This window comes from Ursus arctos, unplaced genomic scaffold, assembly GCF_023065955.2.
Source record: "Ursus arctos isolate Adak ecotype North America unplaced genomic scaffold, UrsArc2.0 scaffold_24, whole genome shotgun sequence".
Taxonomy (NCBI): domain Eukaryota; kingdom Metazoa; phylum Chordata; class Mammalia; order Carnivora; family Ursidae; genus Ursus; species Ursus arctos.
The window spans coordinates 33,891,328-33,911,823 of record NW_026622919.1 but is presented as its reverse complement, the minus strand read 5'-3'; the positions used below and the strand labels follow the sequence as shown (position 1 = coordinate 33,911,823).

Here is a 20,496-nt window from a genome sequence, read left to right as displayed (position 1 = left end):
TAACTAGGCTAATCACAAATTTAGCTTTTAATATGGTTAAGTTTCCATTTCTTTGCTTTTCTTTTTAATTACTTAATAAAAAACGTAACCAACTGGCTTTTGTTCTTTAGGAGCTGAATAAGAATACAAATAATGTAATACTATCAAAAATTTTCCTCTTATATTTAAAGGATTAGATTCAGTAACACATGTTGAAGGTTATGCAGCTTTTTCCCATTTAAAAATAAGTGTTTCCATGCTTCTTGCAATTTGTGGTAGATTTAAAATGTCTTTGCTATTTTGTGTTTCACTTTATACATGCACATTCTTGGAAAATGTCACTTTCTCAAATACTTTGTTCCGCTTTCCCTAATTTTGGTTCAGTCTGTTAAATATCATGAATAAAAATAATAAAAGTCTTTGTAAAGGAAAATGGTATTAATGTTTAGAATTTTCAAATCATAAAAGCCATATTTCACATTGCTTGAATATGATACTCATTGTATTGCATTACAAAAAAACTATTTTGAAAACATTGTCCATGGTAAGAAATGGCTATGATTCTAATAAAATACATGAAAATAAACAAAAAAATGTATTGTTATAAAGACTGAAAGTAGATTCTGAGACTCAAAATTTAAGAGACTCTTAACTATAGGAAGCAAACTGAAGGTTGTTGGAGGGGAGGTGGGTGGGGGGATGGGGTATCTAGGTGATGGGCATTAAGGAGGGCACTTGATAATGGGCACTGGGTGTTCTGTGCAACTGATGAATCACTAAATTCTACACCTGAAACTAATAATACACTGTATGTTAACTAAATTGAATTTAAATTTAAAACTAAAAATAAATATTTTTGATAGAGATTTATAAATTTGAGCTTAGGAGTTTAATTTAATACTGTATTATTTGTGATTATTGATTTCCATCAGGCATAATAGATACTTTTGCATCTAATACACCACTTTTAGGCAGTCTTTAAGTTTCAAAGATAAAGTGTAAGGTTGTGACATCATCATTTGTTGCTGCGTTATTACAAAAATGCTAAAGTAGTCAGTATCCTACTAAATCTTCACAAAAAACCTGAGATACCTAGGTCATTCCTCATTTTCTAGATGCTAATAAACCTAGTTTTTGACATGGGAAGGTATTATTGATTCTTCCATGGAAAGATGTACTTCAACAGGAGGACTTAACTGTACAGGACTTAAAAATCTTACTTAATTTCTGTTCTTTGACCAATTGATGCTCCTTTTAGTGGTTCATTTGGCGAGGCTCCACTGTGTTGTTGGCTTTTTCCTTACGTAGTAATTTTTGAATCTGAAACAGACTGTCAGAATGTTTTCCTGTGTTTATAACATGTATAGTATTATTTTTATATAAAACAATTCTGAAGTAATGGGTTGAGAGTTCTGATGATCACTCAACCAAAGGATATGGTTATGTACACTTGGCCAAATTGTCTAACTGTACAACCTCGATTTATTAGAACAATTTGTTGATATAACTTAAGAAAATTAAAGTAACTTTTTGATTAAAAGTGCTTAATGCTCCAGTTTTTATGTGTCTATTGTCTTAATAAGTTAGGATACCAACGATGTTAATGTGTTAACAGAAGAACCTGAGAAATAGAAGTCCAGTTAGATTTGTTTCAGAATAGTTTATATTGGTAAAATTTAAAAAAAATTATTTAAGTATGTATTGGTTTAGCATAATTATTCATATTCTACTTTAAGAAATTAATAAACTAGTAAGTAAATCATAATTCTGGTTACATTGCTGAAATTTAATCTTCAAATACAGTAAGTGAAAAGACAACCTGGTGTTATTTTGAAATAGTACAATGAATGGCAGAAGGATTTGTACTTTTATATTTCCATTAAAAATCCTACTGGTGGTTTTTGTTTTTTTAAGTTTTTATTTAAATTCCAGTTAGAAAAAAAATCCTGGTCTTTGACTGGGATTGTACTATAACTAAAGATCATTGTGTACAAAAGAGGGAGAAGGTCTATATTGGTTATCTATTTCTGTGTTAAGAAATTGTGACAGACTTAATGTCTTAAAGCAACAGACATTTATTATCACATAGTTTCTATGAGTTGGCAGTCCAGGCACAATTAAATTCTTTTAATTTCGGGGTCTTAAAAGGCTGCTGGCAAGGTGTCAGCAGAATTGGGTTTTTATCTGCAGGCTTGACTGGGAGAGAACCCACTCTTGAATTTACCCAGGTTCATTTCTTTGTGGATTCAGGATTGAGGGCCTGATGTACCATTGGCCATGTGCTGGAGGCCATCTGCAGTTCTTGGGCTTGGGGCCTTCTCCCACATGGTATCTTAATTACTTAATCAGGCCACCAAGGAAAGACTATAGTGATGACCTTTGAGAGGATGGGACCAGTAATGGTTGGGGGCATGAGGAACATTTCTGAGATACTGGAAACGTGTTTTTCTACTTGTGTAGAGTTACCTGTGTGTATCTACCTTATGAAAATTCACTAAGATGTTCACCTCAGAATTCACCAAACTGTACACTCTTCTTCATGTATGTTTACTTCAGTTATCTTTATTTTAAAATAATTGTAAAAAATAAAACAACTTCCAGTGACTTCTAGATTTTTCAGTATATATATATATATATATATATATATATATATATAACATTTTCAACATTTTTCTCATATTTCTCAAGTTTTCTACTTTGGAACTCATTCTTTGATCAATATGACTTATTAATAGAAGCAGGTGATAGGTAAATCCTACTACGGTTTAACCACAGATCATTGGATAATAACCTTTAAAAACAGGAGATCTTTCTGAGTTTTTTTGTAAATTCCAGTTAGTTAGCAAACAGTGTAATATTAGTTTCAGGTATACAATTTAGTGATTCAGCACTGAAATACAACACCCAGTGCTCATCTCCAGTGCACTCCTTAATCCCCATCACCTATTTAACCCATCCCCCCACCTCCCTTTTTGATTGCAATGGAATTCCAGTTTGTTGGTAGTGGACAGCCATACATTATTTCATAAATTTATTAGGAATCTTGTAATCTTGATAATGTAAGAATGCTACTTTATAACATATCGTATGTAGTGATATTGGCCCTTATTACTCTGGTGCTAACTTTGGAGGCCAAAATGCCTTCTGCCTATATGATGACAGAAAATAGAAAGTGTGCTAAAGCAGTTTTTTCAACTTTTTATTCAGGACCCTGACCATAGCTAGTTTTAAGCTCTTTTCCCTCTACTTTCTAATATTCCACATACTCTGTGGAATAGGGCTTCTCTGTGACTTCTCATGGTGGGACATTCTTCCACTTTTCTGTTTTTTTTATTACTATATAGTGTCCTCTCCCTCTTTTTTATTCCTACTCTGGTGCCCAGTTTCTAGGCTCTTGCTTTTATATCCTCGCATTCTGCCATTGTATTGAAAATAATTCCTCCATATCTACAGCCTGACTTTCTTTCAGAAGACAAAATTTCCTAATAATGCTCCCTTAATTTGATTTTTGTATTCTCTTAGTTTTGTTAATTTTTATGTGCTTTTTTTGATTGCTTTGTCTTATGTACTATTCTTTTTTTTTAATTGGCTTAAAACATATAATTCCTCTTTCCCTAGTGTCTACATCATTGTTCAATGAAGTTAAGAGGAGATCCCATCTCCATACTCAAGATGAGATGCTCTTTTGCTCTTCTCTCTATGCTCTTAGTCACACTGCCGTTATATACCTTGTGACCATCATGACAGATTGTGCCTTTTGGACAGGTTCATATAAGCCATCAGAAGAAATCAGTACTCCCAGGTCATTTCTAATTCTTCCTCTCTAGTCATCATAAGATTTTTTGGGCGGTGATGCATATCCTTTCCTTCCCTGCACTCGTTCTTTTTAACCTACTGTGTTTTTCTTTATTCACACTATTCATCAGTACTTACCATTTGGTTTATTTCACTTATTTATATGTTTGTGTTTGTCTTCATCCACTAGAATATGCTCAATGAGGGAAAGAACTTTGGCCCATTTTGTTCAGATTGCCTAGCACAGAGATAATTAATTAAATTTATCAAATGAATAAATTAATAAAAGGCAATGGTTATCTTCCATCATTCTGAGAATAAAACCTAATTCTGACACTTCATTTTTCGTTCATTGTTACTTCCATATTGCTCTATAATTTTGTTGGTCTTTATTTAACCATTTTAAATGTGTGATATATGCGGTGTTAGGATATACTACCATCACCTATAATCCTCTATTCTCTGAATATAGTTAGTTTTTTTTCTTTTTTTGTTTTCCTTTTTAAGGTGCTGTGGTATATCTCTGTATGGATACAGTTTTATACTTTATATCTATCCATAAGTTGCTTGTCCTTATGTCAGATACCTTCCCTGGTCATGTAAGGGGAGGGCCTTTGTAGTAAAGAGCATGACCTTTTAAGACTGCTGACTACTCATGTAATGGTTAGTAGGACATTTCTTATTAAGTTGATTATGGCTGGCAGATCCTTTAATTGACCTGAGGGGTAAAAGTATCATGAGATTTCAAGCTTTGAAGCAAATACTTCAAGCTGGGAGGATGCCATTCTAATCAGTTTGAAGAATTTTTGAAATTTAGGTGAGCAGAGATGGGAATAGAAGAGAGCCAGGTAGATAGACACCATGAGTAAAAAAGGCACTGATGGTACATGGGCTAGAGTACAAGTTGAAAGAAGAGAGTGTCAACTAAGTATTTAAAAAAATTGAGTCTGTATCTTGGAGGACATTATTTCCTCAGATGAAAGGTTGAGCTTCATGACAGTGGGGTGTCTTTGATAGTTTCTGAAACAGGAATAAATGCTTAGAGATATTGTTTAGGAAGATTACTATGGCAAAGTGGATAGATTTTTAAGTTGGTAGCCTTTGTGTGTGAAACAATGAAATAGGTCACAAATCCCCACGCTTATAGTTCCTAATTGTGGGCACTGCTCATTACACTCTATTTCAGAATATCTTGTTTTTCCTTCATCCACTTTGATTACTCCTTCAAAAATATTTATTGATGGTATACTATGTTCTAGGCACATGACGAGGGCATGAGAAATGAATGATATGTAATGAGTGGCTTGAACAAGGTCACAGTATATTGGAGACTTGAAAATAAATAATTTTAATAAGCATAAAAATATTGTAATATTTTTGAAATGTCATTGTTTCCCAAAATTCCATCTTCTGTTCTATTCTCTAGGTTGAGTTTTCCCTTTCTACTTATTTATCAGCTTTTTCTTTCAATATGGTTGAATAGATACACACAGATGCCCCCACCGACTGTCTTGTTCAATAATATTACTGTGTTTCTCAGACTGGATTATGGCATGTATCTATCATTATTTTATCAAGCAGAGGATTTTCACTGCCCTAAAAATCCTCTATGCTCTGCCTATTCACCCCTTCTTCCCCTAACTTCTGGCAAGCACTGATCTTTTTACTGTCTCCATAAATTTGCCTTTTCCAGAATGCCATTTAATTGGAACCTCATTACATTTTAAGGCCAAATAATGTTATATGTGTATACCACAATTTGTTTATGCTTTCATCAGTTAAGGGATGTATGGGTTGTTTCGACTTTGTGGTTGTATGAATAATGCTGATATGAATGTTCATGTATATGTTTTTCTGTGGACATATGCTTTCATTTCTCATGGATATACACCAAGGAGTGGAATTACTGGGTCATATGGTAGTTCTGTGTCTAGCTTTTTTAAGAGCCATCAAACTGTTTTCCGCAGAGGATGCACCATTTGGTGTTCCTACCAGCAATGGACCAAGGTTCCACTTTCTCTGCATCCTTGCCAATGCTTGCTCTTTTTCAGTTGTTTTATTATGACCAACTGAGTGGGTGGGAAGCGGTATCTCATTGTGGTTTTGATTTGCATTTCCCTAGTAACTAATGGTGTTAAGCATCTTTTCATATGTTTGCTGGCCATATCTCTGTCTTCTTTGGAGAAATGTCTACTCGTATCCTTTGCCCTTTTGTAAATATGGGTTGTTTGTCTTCTTCTTATTAAGTAGTAAGAGTTCAATATATTCTGGATACTAGACTCTTACCTGATCTCTGATTTGCAAATATCGTCTCATATTTTTTGGGTTGTCTTTTCACTTTCTTTTTTTTAAATTTAAATTCAAGTTAGTTATTATATAGTGTATTATTAGTTTCAGGGTAGAGTTTAGTGATTCATCAGTTGCATATAGCACCCAGCGCTCATTACATCATGTGCCCTCCTTAATGCCCATCACTCAATTATCCCAACCCCCCACTCACCTCACCTCCAGCAATACTGTATTCCCTAGAGTTAAGAGTCCTTTTGGTTTGCCTCTCTTTCTGTTTTTATCTTATTTTTCCTTCCCTGCTCCTTAAATTCCACAGATGAGTGAAATCATATGGTATTTGTCTTTGGCTGACTTATTTCACTTACCACAATACACTCTAATTCCATCTACATCATTGCAAATGGCTAGAGTTCATTCTTTTTGATGGCTGAGTACTAGTCCATTATCTATATCTATATCTATATCCATATCTAGCACACCTTCTTTTTTTTTTTTTTAAAGATTTTATTTATTTATTCAACAGAGATAGAGACAGCCAGCGAGAGAGGGAACACAAGCAGGGGGAGTGGGAGAGGAAGAAGCAGGGTCCTAGCAGAGGAGCCTGATGTGGGGCTCGATCCCAGAACGCCGGGATCATGCCCTGAGCCGAAGGCAGATGCTTAACTGCTGTGCCACCCAGGCGCCCCTCTAGCACACCTTCTTAATCCATTCATCCATCGATGGACATCTGGGCTCTTTCCGTATTTTGGCAATTGTGGACATTGCTGTTATAAACATTGGGGTGCATGTGCCCCTTCAAATCACTCTTTTTGTGTCCTCTGGATAAATACCTAGTAGTGAAGTTGCTGGTTTGTAGGGTAGTTGTATTTTTAACTTTTTGAGGAATCTCAAATACTGTTTCCCAGAGTGGCTATACCAGTTTGCATTCCCACCAACAGTATAAGAGGGTTGACCTTTCTCCGCATCCTTGCCAACATCTGTTGTTTCCTGAATTGTTAATTTTAGGCATTCTGACAGGTGTGAGGTGGTATCTCATTGTGGTTTTGATTTGTATTTCCCTAATGCCGAGGGATGTTGAGCATTTTTTTGTGTGTCTGTTAGCCATTTGTATGTTTTCTTTGGAGAAATGTCTCTTCATGTCTTCTGCCATTTCTTGACTATTTTTTTTTTGTTTTTTGGGTGTTGAGTTTAATAAGTTCTTTATAGATTTTAGATACTAGCCCTTTATTCGATATGTCATTTGCAAATATCTTCTCCTGGTCTTTTCACTTTCTTGATAATGTCCTTTGTTTTTGTTTTTAAAGATTTTATTTATTTGAGAAAGAGAGAGAAAGAGAGGGAGAGAGAATGAGTGGGGGAGAGGCAAAGGGAGAGGGAGAAGCAGACACCTCCCCTGCTGAGCAGGGAGCCTGATGCTGGGCTTGATCCCAGGACCCTGAGATCATGACCTGAGCTGAAGACAAATGCTTAACCAACTGGGTCACCCAGGTGTCCCTGATAATGTCCTTTGATGCACAAAAGTTTTCAATATTGATGTAATCCAGTTTATGTATTTTTTCTTTTGTTGTTTATGCTTTTGGTATTGTATCTAAGAATATTGCCAAATCCAAAGTCATGAAGATTTATCTCTGTATTTCCTTCTAAGAGTTTTTACAGTTTTAGATCTTATATTTAGGTCTTTAATCCATTTTGAGTTAATTTTTATTTTTGATGTAAGATAGGAGTCCAACTTCATTCTTTTGCGTGTGGACTTCCAGTTTACCCAGCACCATTTCTTGAAGATACTCTTTTTCCCCCCAATGAATAGATTTGGCCCCCTTTTTTTGAAAACTAATTGATTATAGAGGTATGTGTTTATTTTTGGAATCTGAATTCTGTTCCATTAGTTTATATATCTGATGTTATGTCAATATTACAGTTGATTAAAATCTCTTTGTTGTAAGTTTTGTAATTGGGAAATCTGAGTCTGCCAGGTTTGATCTTTTTCAGTACTGTGTGGCTATTTGGGGCCTCTTGCAATTCCATTTGCTTTTAGGTTTGCTTTTCAGTTCTGCAAAAAAGGGCAGAAATTGGAATTTTGATAGAGATTGCATTGCTCTTGTTAATGGAACTGTTTTCTTAATTTCTCTTTTGGATTGATAATTGCTGTTTTATATGTGTTGATCTTGGACCCTGCAACTTTCTGGAATTCATCAGTTCTAGTATTATTTTGTGGATTCTTTTGGATTTTTTATATATTGGATCATGTTGTCTGTGAATAGAGTGAGTTAGTAAAACTTCTTTTCCAATTTAGAAGCTTTTAATTTTTTTTTCTTGCCTAATTGCTTTTGCTAGATTTTTCAATACAACGTTGAATAGCAGTATTAAAAGTGGGCATCCTTTTCTTCTTCTTGATCTTAGGGGGAAAGCATTCAGTCTCTTACCATTGAGTATAATATTAGCTGTGGGTGTTTCATAAAGGTGCTTTACATATTTGGAAATTTTCTTTTATTCCTAATTTCTTAATATGTTTTTATCATGAAAGGATGTTGAATTTTGGGAAATGCTTTTTTCTCTATCAGTTGAGATAATCATGTGTTTTTCTCCCCCTGCATTCCATTAATGTAGTGTTGATTGTTAAGGAGTTTATTATTTAATTCCACATATTTGTGGCCCAGTGATTATTTAAGAGGCTATTGTTTAATTCAACATATTTGTGAATTTCCAGTTTTCCTTCTGGTTTTGATTAGCAGTTTCATTCCATTTTGGTTAGAAAGCTTGTTTTCATTGTTTTTAAATTTATTGAGACTTGTTATGTGGCTAACATATGGTGTATCCTGTAGAATGTTCCATGTGCACTTCAGAAGAATGTATATTCTGTTGTTGGGTGGAGTCTTCTTTGAGTTGGTTACGTTTAGTTGATCTATAATGTTGCTCATAAACTGTGTTAATTTTTCTTCATTCTTTTTAAATTTTCCTTTGTTATGTAATTTCAGTTGTCTTATTTTCAAGTTTGCACATTCTATCTTCTTGCCTATTCTGATATTCAGATACACTTCTGAAACCTTTAGTATGCTTTCCATTTTAATTATTATACTTTTAGTTCCATTATTTCTATGTAGTTCCTGTTTCATAATTCCTAGATCTTCATTGATCTTTATCTGTGTATTTTCCTAGATCTTTATTTGTGTATTTTCTTTTAGCTCTTTGAGCATGAACTTTAAGTCAACTGATATAAATTCTTTGTATACTAAGTACACTACCTGGGTTTCCTCAGTGTTTCTCTCCATTTATTTCTATGAATAGGCCACACTTTTCTGATTCTTTGTGTGCCTTGCAATTTTTTTTGAACAGTGGGCATTTGAATATTGTAATGTGCAACTCCGAACATCAGATTGTTATCCTCCCCAGAGCATGCTGTTTTTGCCTGCATCCACCCATTGTTTAGTGGATTTTTTAAACTCTTTTTGTAAAGATTATGTTTATTGTCTTATGTGATTACTGAAATCTCTATTATCTTGGCAGTCAGGCAGTGATCTGACAGAGATTTTCTTAAATGGCAGGTACCAAAAGGAAAAATAAAAACTCTAACATTTGCAAACTGGTACTGAGCTGGGATGGTCCTTGAGTGCGTAGTGATGGCATCTATTACACTACCTTAGCCTTCATCTCCAGCTTGTTGCAGACTCAAAGGCCCAGCCAGAGATGCAAGTCATGACCTTGCAGTTGTTTTTTGAGCAAACATTTGGCTCTGGGCATGTGTATTATATTCTTGATTACCCAGTATATCATTCAGTGTATACACCCACACACATGATTTTTCTTTCTTTTTCATTTTATTTTTTTCTTCTCTTTATTTTCATTTGTTATTTTTAGTTTAAATTTTGTTAGTTAACGTACAGTGCAGTATTGGTTTCTGGAGTTTTCTTTTTTTTTTTTTTTTAATTATTTTAATTCCAGTATAGTTAACATACAGTGTTATATTATTTTCAGGTGTAAAATACAGTGATTCAACATGATTTTCATTTAAAGGAATTGGGTTACATGATTGTGGGGCCTCACAGGTAAGAAATAGCTTAGGCTGGCAAGCTGGAGATTATCAGGCAGGGATTGATGCTATAGTCTTAAGGCAGAATTTCTTCAATAATATGTATTTCCATAAATTGAATCTCTATGTTCAGTTCTTTTTATCTGCTGTTTTCCAATTAATCCCTCTTATTCATTTCCTCTTCATTCTGGAAATGTTTCTGAGGTTTATCCTATACTTCACAGATTCAATTTTCTGAACAAAAGTTGGATATCATTAAAATTAAATACTTACACTCTTCAAAAACTGTCAATAGAATGTGAATATGGAACGCAGACTGGGAGCAAACACTTGGAAAATACATATCTGACAGAGGACAGTTGTCCAAAATATATAGAGACCTCTTAAAACCCAAATAAGAAAATGAAAAACTGATTAAAAATTGGGCAAAAGACCTCACCTCAAACAGAATAGATAGATGTCAAATGAGCATATGAAAATATGGTCCATATCTTATACCATCAGGGAAAATCAAATTAAAACAACGAGATGCCACTACACACCTATTAGAATGACCAAAATCCAGAAAACTGACAACATCAAATGTTGGTAAGGTTGTGGAGCAGCAGGAACTCTCATTCATTTCTGGTAGTAAATGCAAAATAGTAAAACCACTTTGATAGACAGTTTGGCAATTTCATACAAAGCTAAAATCTTACCATATGATTCATGAAATTACCTTGCTTGGTATTTATCCAGAGGACTTGAAAATTTATACTAGTGCAAAAAGGTGCACACAGGTGTTTATATTAGCTTTATTTATAATTGCTAGAACATGGAACAATCAAGATATCCTTCAGTAGATGAATGGATAAAGAAACTATGGTACATCCAGGTAACGGAATGTTAATCAGGGCCAAAGTGAACTATCAAGCCATAAAAAGAAGTGGAGGAAAGTTAAATGCATATTGCTAAGTGAAAGAAGTCAGTCTGAAAAGACTACCTCCTCTGTGATTTCAACTCTACTCTGTGAAAGGCAAAACTATGGAGATAGTAAAAAGATCAGTATTGGCCAGGGCGGTTGAAGGAAGGAAGCATACAGGAATTTTAGGATAATGAGTTTATTCTTTATGATACTATAATGTTGGATATATGTCATTATAACTTTGTCCAAATCCATAGAATGTACAACACCAAGAGTGAACCCTTATGTAAGCTGTGGACTTTGGGTGATCATATGTCATTGTAGGTCCATCAATTATAGCAAACATTCCATTCTGATAGGGGATATTGCTAAAGAGTGGTCTATGCATGAATGGTGGGAGGAGTATATGGAAAATCTCTGTATCCTGTACTCAGTTTTGCTGTGAAGCAGAAACTGCTCTAAAAATAAAAAAATTATTAAATATATTTATATTAACAATATTTTTAATGTGATGAAAAGTATTACAGAGAAAGTAAGAAACACTGAAGTAGGCAAGATATTTAGATGGAAATGTTTAGCATTTTCTTGTTTATCTTCTGTATTTACAATCTTTTTAATATTTTTTCTTTTAAGAAATCTATTTTGTTTCATAATTCTTTACTGCTTAATTTAACCATCACATTTTCAATATTGGAAGCTTTTTAAAAAATTTGCCCTTCAAATAGTTCTCATCAGCACTCTTCACTGAGATCAATGAACTATTTCAATACCATACCATTGGCTGTGGGAGGAGTTTTCCCTCCCTAAGCAAAGCTTAATAATTTCCCTCTTGGGTATAGGTCATGGGCACAATAGGTAACAGATTATTCTGATACAAAATTTTTCAGATTATATTCTTGGTTACTCACCATAAAACAAGCTACTTAGGTAAAGAGAAGGTCAGTTAAGGACCGTTTGTGTTCATTTCTATTTTATACTTATCATGAAAACTACAACATAACTTTATACTATGCATGTTGATACCCATGTATTGGAGAGAGAGAGAGGTGTTGGGGCCACAAGTTCGACTTCCTGAACCAACCATTTAATAATAAAAATTGCATCATTCCTGCTTTCTTTCCAACCTCTGGTGTTTGCTTGCAATATATTCAGTTACAGTTTAAATTTGACTCTCAACATTTCTATGTGGAACTTTTTTTCTTAAAGAATTAATTAGGTTTATTGTAAAGTTAAGTCATAGCTTTATGTTTAAATGTCAGACACAAACCTGTAAAAATGTTAACCCATTTGAGTTCTGGAGATCTAATGAAGACTTATTCTCTATACAATTTCCTTGTGGCACTGTCTGGTATACATTGGAGTGCAAAGTAAAAGTTTATTTCATGTCTGTATATTTTAGTTTCAGTTTAACATGCATCCTTTCTGTTAGGGGCATGCATACTGCTGATGTTATGGAAAGCTTTCTCATCAGCCTATCCATGAGGATAATTAAGATTGTCTTGCTGTGTCCCAGGGAAATAGTCAAAGCTTTTAAAAAGAGAGAAAATAGAGAACAAAAGGGTATGTCAGGCGTGTACACAACCGTGTTATTGGCAGATAGCATGACTCCTTTATGAATGTGTGACTTTCTGAAAACTCTTGTTTTAAAATAATTATCTTTTTCTGTTAGGCATTGAGTAAGAGTTTTTTTTCCATATATAAATAGATTTTCCAATTCCACCAAGTCTTGTTCAGTGAACTTTAAACTGAGCCTTCATAGCATTTGTTTTGTCCACTTCTATTGAAGGTTTTCTGCAAGAAGAATCTCAGTTGTGACATTGTATGGATGCCAGTGAAATGATCAGAATTCAAGTTTCTAGTGTACTGTAGCTATAATGAGCTGCTAATTGAAGGTGACAAGCTGTTTTTTCTTCCCAGTTGGTCTGGCAAAATGTTAGATTTCATTCATTATTAACTCATTGCTTCTCAGCAGAGGACTGGATTAATTACTTGGGAACATTAAGAAAAGAATTTTTGCCTTGTGTCAGTTTTAGAGATTGAAGTTCAGGTTTTATTAGGTTTTCCCCCACCTCCAGTTTGGCCATTTGCATCCAGTTGTGTAAGGACCCTCCATAGTCAAGACACAGCGATGTTTCCATCATCCACCACATTTTTTCATGGCGCTTCCCTCTTTCCCTGCCCTGTGGCAACCACTGATCTACTTCCTATAATTTTAGCTTTCTGCCTTTTCACGGAAAGGGACTCATGCAGTGTGTAGACTTCGGTATCTGGTCTCTTTCCACTTCATAATGGTTCTGAGATTCACTTATGTTGTTGTATGGATAACTTGTTCTTTAAAATTGCTGAATAATATTCCATTGCCTCAGTATATCACAGTATATTTATCCACTCACCTGTTGATCTTTATTAAGTGTTTTGTTATTATGAATAGCAAATTACCTAGTTGTGACATATGGTAAGGGTATTTTTAATGTATAAAAACCTACTAAATTATTTTTCAAAATGATTGTACCATTTTGCATTCCCAACAGCAATGTATAACATTTTAATTACTTTGCATTCTTGTATTACCAGTCTTTTAAATTTTAGCCGTTCTAGTGAGTGTAGGTATCCCTTAGTGGTTTAGTGGTTTTAATTTGCATTTCACTTCATCTTTTCAAGTGCTTAGTTGCTATCTCTATATCTTTTCTTTTTATTATCATATGTATCTCTATATCTTCCTGGGTAAAGTGTCTTTTAAAATATTACGGCCATTTGGGGCGCCTGGGTGGCACAGCGGTTAAGCGTCTGCCTTCGGCTCAGGGCGTGATCCCGGCGTTATGGGATCGAGCCCCACATCAGGCTCTTCCGCTATGAGCCTGCTTCTTCCTCTCCCACTCCCCCTGCTTGTGTTCCCTCTCTCACTGGCTGTCTCTATCTCTGTCAAATAAATAAATAAAATCTTAAAAAAATATATTATGGCCATTAAAACATGTTGTATATATCATTATTATTGAATGATAAGAGTTCTTTTTATGTTCTGGATACAAACCCTTTGCCAGATACATCTTTTGAAAATATTTTCTTACAATATGGGACTTGCTTGTTCATTTTTTAAATATCTTTATTAAAAAATAAAAGTCGTTAATTTTGGTAATTTTGTGTTGTCAATTATGTCTGTGTTCGTGCTTTCTTTTTCTTGTTTAAGAAATAAATTTTACAATTAAAAATAGAGCTACCCTATGACCCAGCAATTGCACTACTGGGTATTTATCCCAAAGATTCAGACGTAGTGAAGAGAAGGGCCATATGCACCCCAATGTTCATAGCAGCATTGTCCACAATAGCTAAATTGTGGAAAGAGCTGAGATGCCCTTCAACAGACGAATGGGTTAAGAAGATGTGGTCCATATATACAATGGAGTATTAGCCATCAGAAAGAACGATTACCCCACATTTGCAGCAACATGGAGGGGACTGGAGGAGATTATGCTAAGTGAAATAAGTCAAGCAGAGAAAGACAATTATCATATGGTTTCACTCATTTATGGAACATAAGAAATAGCAGGGAGATCGGTAGGAGAAGGAAAGGAAGAATGAAGGGGGAGTAAACAGAAGGGGGAATGAACCACAAGAGGCTATGGACTCTGGGAAACAAACTGAGGGCTTCAGAGGGGAGGGGGTGGGGGATTGGGATAGGCCAGTGATGGGTATTAAGGAGAGCATGTGTTGCATGGAGCACTGGTGTTATACGCAAACAATGAATCATGGAACACTACATCAAAAACTAATGATGTACTGTATGGTGACTAACATAACATAATAAAAAATTAAAAAAAAAATTTTTACCTAAATTTTGTTCTAGAAGCAATTATTTGGTTCTTATGTTTGGTTCTTATGTTCTTGGAATGTAACCCATTATAAGTTAATTTTTGTATATAAGCTAGAAATTTTAATTCCTTCCATGCAAAGATTTAATTTTTAAAAGGAGCATTTGTTCAAAAACCGTTCTTTCATTGCTTAATTATATAGTACGTTTGATGAAAATCATTTGGCCATATGTGTGAGTTTATTCATGGACTCTCTATTCTGTTCCCTTGACCTATATTTCTGTGCTCAGACCAGTATTATAACCTTTTCCCCCCTTAAATTGAGATATAATTGCCCTATAACATTATATTAGTTTCAGGTATATGACATAATGATTTGATATTTGTATGTATTGCGAAATGATCACCACAGTAAGTCTAGTTAATGTTCGTCACCACACAGTTCCATTTTTTTTCTTTTGGTGAGAACTTTTAAGATTACTGTCTTAGCAACTTCTAAGTATATAATACAGGATTGTTACCTCTAGTCACCATGCTGTACATCACATCTGCAGGACTTGTTAATCTTATAATGGGATATTTGTTCCTTTTGACCATCTTCTGTTTTGCATACCCTTACCTCTGGCAACTCCTAGTCTGTTCCCTGTATTGAAGAATTCAGGTTTTTTGTTTTTTAAAATTCCACATATAAGTGAGTTCATATAGTATTTGTCTTTGTCTGACTTATTTCATTCAGCAAATGCCCCCAATTCTATCCATGTGACAAATGGCAAGACTTCCTTTTTTTTTAAATGCCTGAATAATATTCCATTGTGTATGTATGTCTGTATCTATCACATTTTCTCTATCCATTTATCCATTGAGGGACGCAGGTTGCTTCCATGTCTTGGCTCTTGTAAATAGCGCTGCAGTGAACATGGCGCTGCATAGTGTATCTTTTTGAATTAGTCTTTTTTTTTTTTTTTTGATAAGTACCCAGAGGTGGAATTGCTGGATCATATGATAGTTATGATAGTTCTATTTTTACTTTTTTTTTTAAGTTTTTATTTAGTAGGATATCTAAATATTTTCATTTAAATGATTGATAGAATTTAGAAATGAAGTCATTTTTGAGGATTTCACTGTGAGAAGTTTTAAATTATGAGTGCAGTTTCTTTTATAGATACTGGCATATTCAGATTATTTCTTTATAGATTGGTTTAGATTGGTTTTAGAAAACGAGGTGTTAGTTCCACAGATTTTTTCTTTTGCTTATTCCAGTTTCATTTCATTTCATATTGTATTACTAGTTCCCACATTGTACTTTTATTGGATTTAACTTGCTCTTCTTTTCCTACTTTGTTAAGATGGAAACATCAGTCTCTTTATCTGTTCTAGTACCAAGAACCCACTGTCTTAATTACTATACCTTTCCAGTATAAGTCTGATCATGTGGAATGCATATTTATATACATTTTAGAATGAGGTCTCATTCTGGTTGATTTTTCATTAGGGTGGAACTGTATCAGTTTAGAAAGTCCGTCAGCCTCTGGTATATACTTCAGTTTATTTTGCTTTGTTTTGTTTTCTTTCTTTTTGTATAAATATGTCAAAATCTTAGATTCATTCCAAGGTATTCAGTATATTCATATATTCAACATATATATTTTAAAATTTCACTTTATAATGGTTTGTGCTTAATTCATAAAAATACAGGTGCTGTTGTTATTAGTGACCTGGCTAAATTGATGTATCAATTAACTAACAATCCATATTAACAACCCATGTTTCATCTTTATTGTGAGGTTCATCTTTATTGTGAGGTTGTCTTTTTTTTTTTTTTTTTGAAGATTTTATTTATTTATTTCAGAGGTAGGGAGAAAGTGCAAGCATGAGTGGGGGGGAGGGGCAGAGGGAGAAGCAGACTCCCTGCTGAGCAGGGAGCTGGATTTGGGGCTCAGTCCCAGGACCGTGGGATCATGACCTGAACTGAAGACAGACGCTTAACAAACTGAGCCACCCAGGCACCGCTATTGTAGAGTTGTCTTTATGTATGTTTTGATATACAGATTTGTATTATTGAGTTTTATACTTAATACAGTCAAGTTCTCGGCAAATAATGACAGCCGTATTTCTTCCGTATGGTAATTTATTTTCTTGCCTTATGCACAGGACCTTCCATACTATGTTGAGTAGATGTGGTTTGATAATGAATATTCTTGTCTAGTTCCTGATTTTAGGGTAAAGATTTTCAGTGGTTTACCATTATATATGATTGATAGTTTTTATTAGTTTTAAGGTTGCTATACTCTATCAGATTAATGAAATGTTTCTTATCTTGAACAACTTTTTAAGTTTATCAAATACTTCTCTGCATTTATTAAGATAATTTTATGATTTTTTCTTTTCTATAGTAATAATTTGGTGAGTGAGTTTCATTTTATTTTTCCCAAATTTTGCATTTCTGAAATGAGTTAATTGGGATATATTATGAATTTTTAATAGTTCAAATAAATTTCCTTACATTATGTTAATTAAGGGTTTTACAATCATGTTAATAAGAAAATGTAGAAGTTTTTTATTGATCATCCGTGTATTTTACTTAAGATTTATCCATTCATGTTATTTTTTAAAAATTTATTTCTAATTTATTTTTTTAATTATGTTCAGCTAGCCACTGTATAGAATATAACGAATCATTGAAAATGTAGAGTTTACTGGCCCTCCCACATTTTAAAAAATAATGGCTTTTGTCTTTTTTTTTTTTTTTTTTTTTTAGCACAAGTCCACCTTACTGTTGTGTAGATCTATATTCGCTTCGTACCGGGGAGATGGTCAAGTCTATTCAGTTTAAAACACCTATCTATGATCTCCATTGCAACAAACGGTAAGCATTTCTTCATGTGTTTCTTGTTCCAGGTAAGGTACCTCCTGGGCAGGTAAAGCTCTACTAGTGTCATTCACCATCTTTGACTTACTTTGTAACGAAGTCACAAAATACCTTCTGAATTCTGCCAAATGGTGTAGCCGTTAAGATTTCTGAATGAATGTTTTCAAACTTCCAGTCTTGACCCATTAGTGAATTAAGTTTAGTGAGTCCTAACTAGCATTTAAACACTGAAATGGAAAAGAGTAAAAAGTATCTGAGCAAATGTACAAAGATTAAGTGTTGCTTTGAGGAACTTTTTTACATGTTTAACATAACTTTTTAATAGAATGTATGTGCTTCTGTGCTGCTTTATGATATGCAGTATAACTTTCCTATTAACATTCATCAAAACAAAACATTCTGAACAATTAAAAATGGCTTTAAATATTGTTATTTCTTTGTATTTCACAGTAGAGCTGAAACATGGACTAGGTAGTTTTTCCTTCTTTAAAATCTGTTTTGTTGAAATCTCCAGGAAAATACTCAGATCTGGGTTGAACCTGACCTGATGATAATGAAGAATTAATTTATAGCCATTGAACATTAGGGGAGATAGGGACTTTAAGAATCTTCTATTACTCAATACTTCCTTTTACATTTGAGAAAACTGCAGCCCTGCAATGGTAAATGTCTTGATCGAGGTCATGGATGGAAACTGTAAATCTTACATCTCATCAAAAAGCAAACACATGGAACATGGAAAACACAATAATTTATGCTGTGTCAATATAAAATAAATTTTGTAATAAAAGACTCTCAGGTTGGATTTTAAAGGGATTCAAAGAATGACTCAGAAAGGTTGACTGTAAAAAGAAGATAAAGACATACCCGACAAATATAAACTAGAAGAACATGTGGACTTTGACACTAATGATAAAAGTATTTGAATTCAAGTACAAAAACATGAAATCAGACAAAGAAAAGCTGTTCAGTGATAGTTTGTAGTTCATAGTGGAGATCTAATTATTATGCATATTTATACTTCAAATAGTATCAAACTCAAAATTATAGGAAACAAATATTATTGCTGGGATAATGTAATTATCCAGTGAAACATCAAATTATTCAAAATCAACATTATTGAATGGGTGGGTCTAGTGGGTAATATATTTAACTTGGAAAAATACAATGAGAGCTCTTCTTCAGGTGTCCTTTGTGCTCTCACAAAATAGATTACATACATAGTTAGCCAAACGGAAACTTAAACACACTTGAAAAGGGAGATTAAGTACAAATAAGATTTTTAGGTCACAATTTACTCGTATTACAAATACACAAATATACCAGAAAACAGAAAAACGCAGTGCAGTTAAATTTTTTAAAAAGTACTTCTTGCATTATTTTTTTAAACTGTTACAGTAAATCTGTACTTGTTCCAAGTACTGTGTTTCTGGATGATGCAGTTAGGTCAGCTTTTCTTACAACAAATATTTTTGTGTTTTTTACTTTTAATTTTAGCTGTGAAATAACGAGACAGTTACTATTTTAACATATATAAATTACCTTGAAAATTAATACAGTTAATCTTTTCATAGTCATCTGTGTGCTCATCATGTGTGATTAATGATTGTGAAACTTCTGAGTAGGAGTAAAAGCAGATAAAAGTGATTTATGAATATGAGATATCATCAATGAAAAGTGATTATGAAATTCTCTGGAAATTTGGTTGATATAGCAAAGGTTCATATTCTCCTTTTTCTTTTTTCTTTTTTTTTTAAGACAAACCATTGACGATATATTCCAACAGCAAAAAAATCTGTTGATTTGGATACATTATGTAATTTTTAAAAAATTGATTTTCCACTTAGAAGTTGCCTGAGTTTAAATGTGGTAAAGGTTAGAGGAAAAGCTATCATGTAGATGTCACGATACTGCTTAGCTTTTGCTCTATAAAATGTCAAATCTGATTCACCACATCTTTCCCTGGTTAATTCTGCATTTGGTTTTGCAAATCAGCTGTAGGCACAGTCTTTTGGACTTAGCAATATTCATAATAAATTAAACCGTCCTTGTGGAAATGGAAATGATTTTGTATGTTACTATATTACGGGGAGGGGCTTCTTGATTGTAAAAAAACCTTTTCATCTCTGTTTGTCTTTCTGCATTTTCTCTCATTTGAGTTTGTTACCTTCTTATTATGGATTCCCTAAGCCTTTTAACCTGGTTCTGATGATTGGTTGGTTTCTTATGTTAAGTGCCATGACAGAATCATTTATTATGTGTTGTCAGCTGTGTTAAGGATTTTGTTCTGCATTAGCAAATGAACAAGATTAATACAGCATGCATGTTAAAGACAACATTTTCTTTTTTCCTACTCATCATTAACATCTGTTACTCAGATTTACCTCCCCCAAATTTGGAAAAATACCCTGAGTATGTTAAATATTTAATAATTGTAACCTTTTATTTGATTATTAAGATAACTTTGAAATTTGGATCTTTATGTTACTGTAATGTGAAGAGAAGTACTCAAAAACACAATTTATAAAATAACTTCATTTTGGATATATTTTAGGAGTTTTGGTTATAAAATATTTTATAACTAACTTATTTTCCTAATTTTTTACAAATCTTGGGCTCTGGGAGAAATATAGTTCATACAGATTCTGATTAAATTTTAATATATTGAGTCAATCAGAAATGAGTCATTTATACTGAATAACAGTTGTCTGAGTTTGCTTTCTTTCTTTCTTCCTTTTGCTCTTGTGTTGGGAAATTCAGCAATCATTTTAAGTGACAGGTTACATAAATCCATTTTATGTTTAATTCCATGACTTTGAGCCAG

The 20,496-nt window shown here is 33.6% G+C and overlaps 1 protein-coding gene across 21 annotated transcripts in view; it reads left to right on the top strand.

Moving 5' to 3' along the window:
* The window catches only part of BCAS3 (BCAS3 microtubule associated cell migration factor), a 578,553-nt gene that overhangs the window by 112,628 nt on the left and 445,429 nt on the right, over window positions 1-20,496 (top strand). For all 21 annotated transcript variants that reach the window (XR_008961213.1, XM_057317873.1, XM_057317874.1 and 18 more), the window contains one exon: window positions 17,562-17,669. Coding sequence is in view for 20 of the 21 variants with exons in the window: in XM_057317873.1 (XP_057173856.1) it covers window positions 17,562-17,669 (108 nt within the window). In the remaining variant the exon portion in view is untranslated. The remainder of the gene's footprint in view (window positions 1-17,561; window positions 17,670-20,496) is intronic.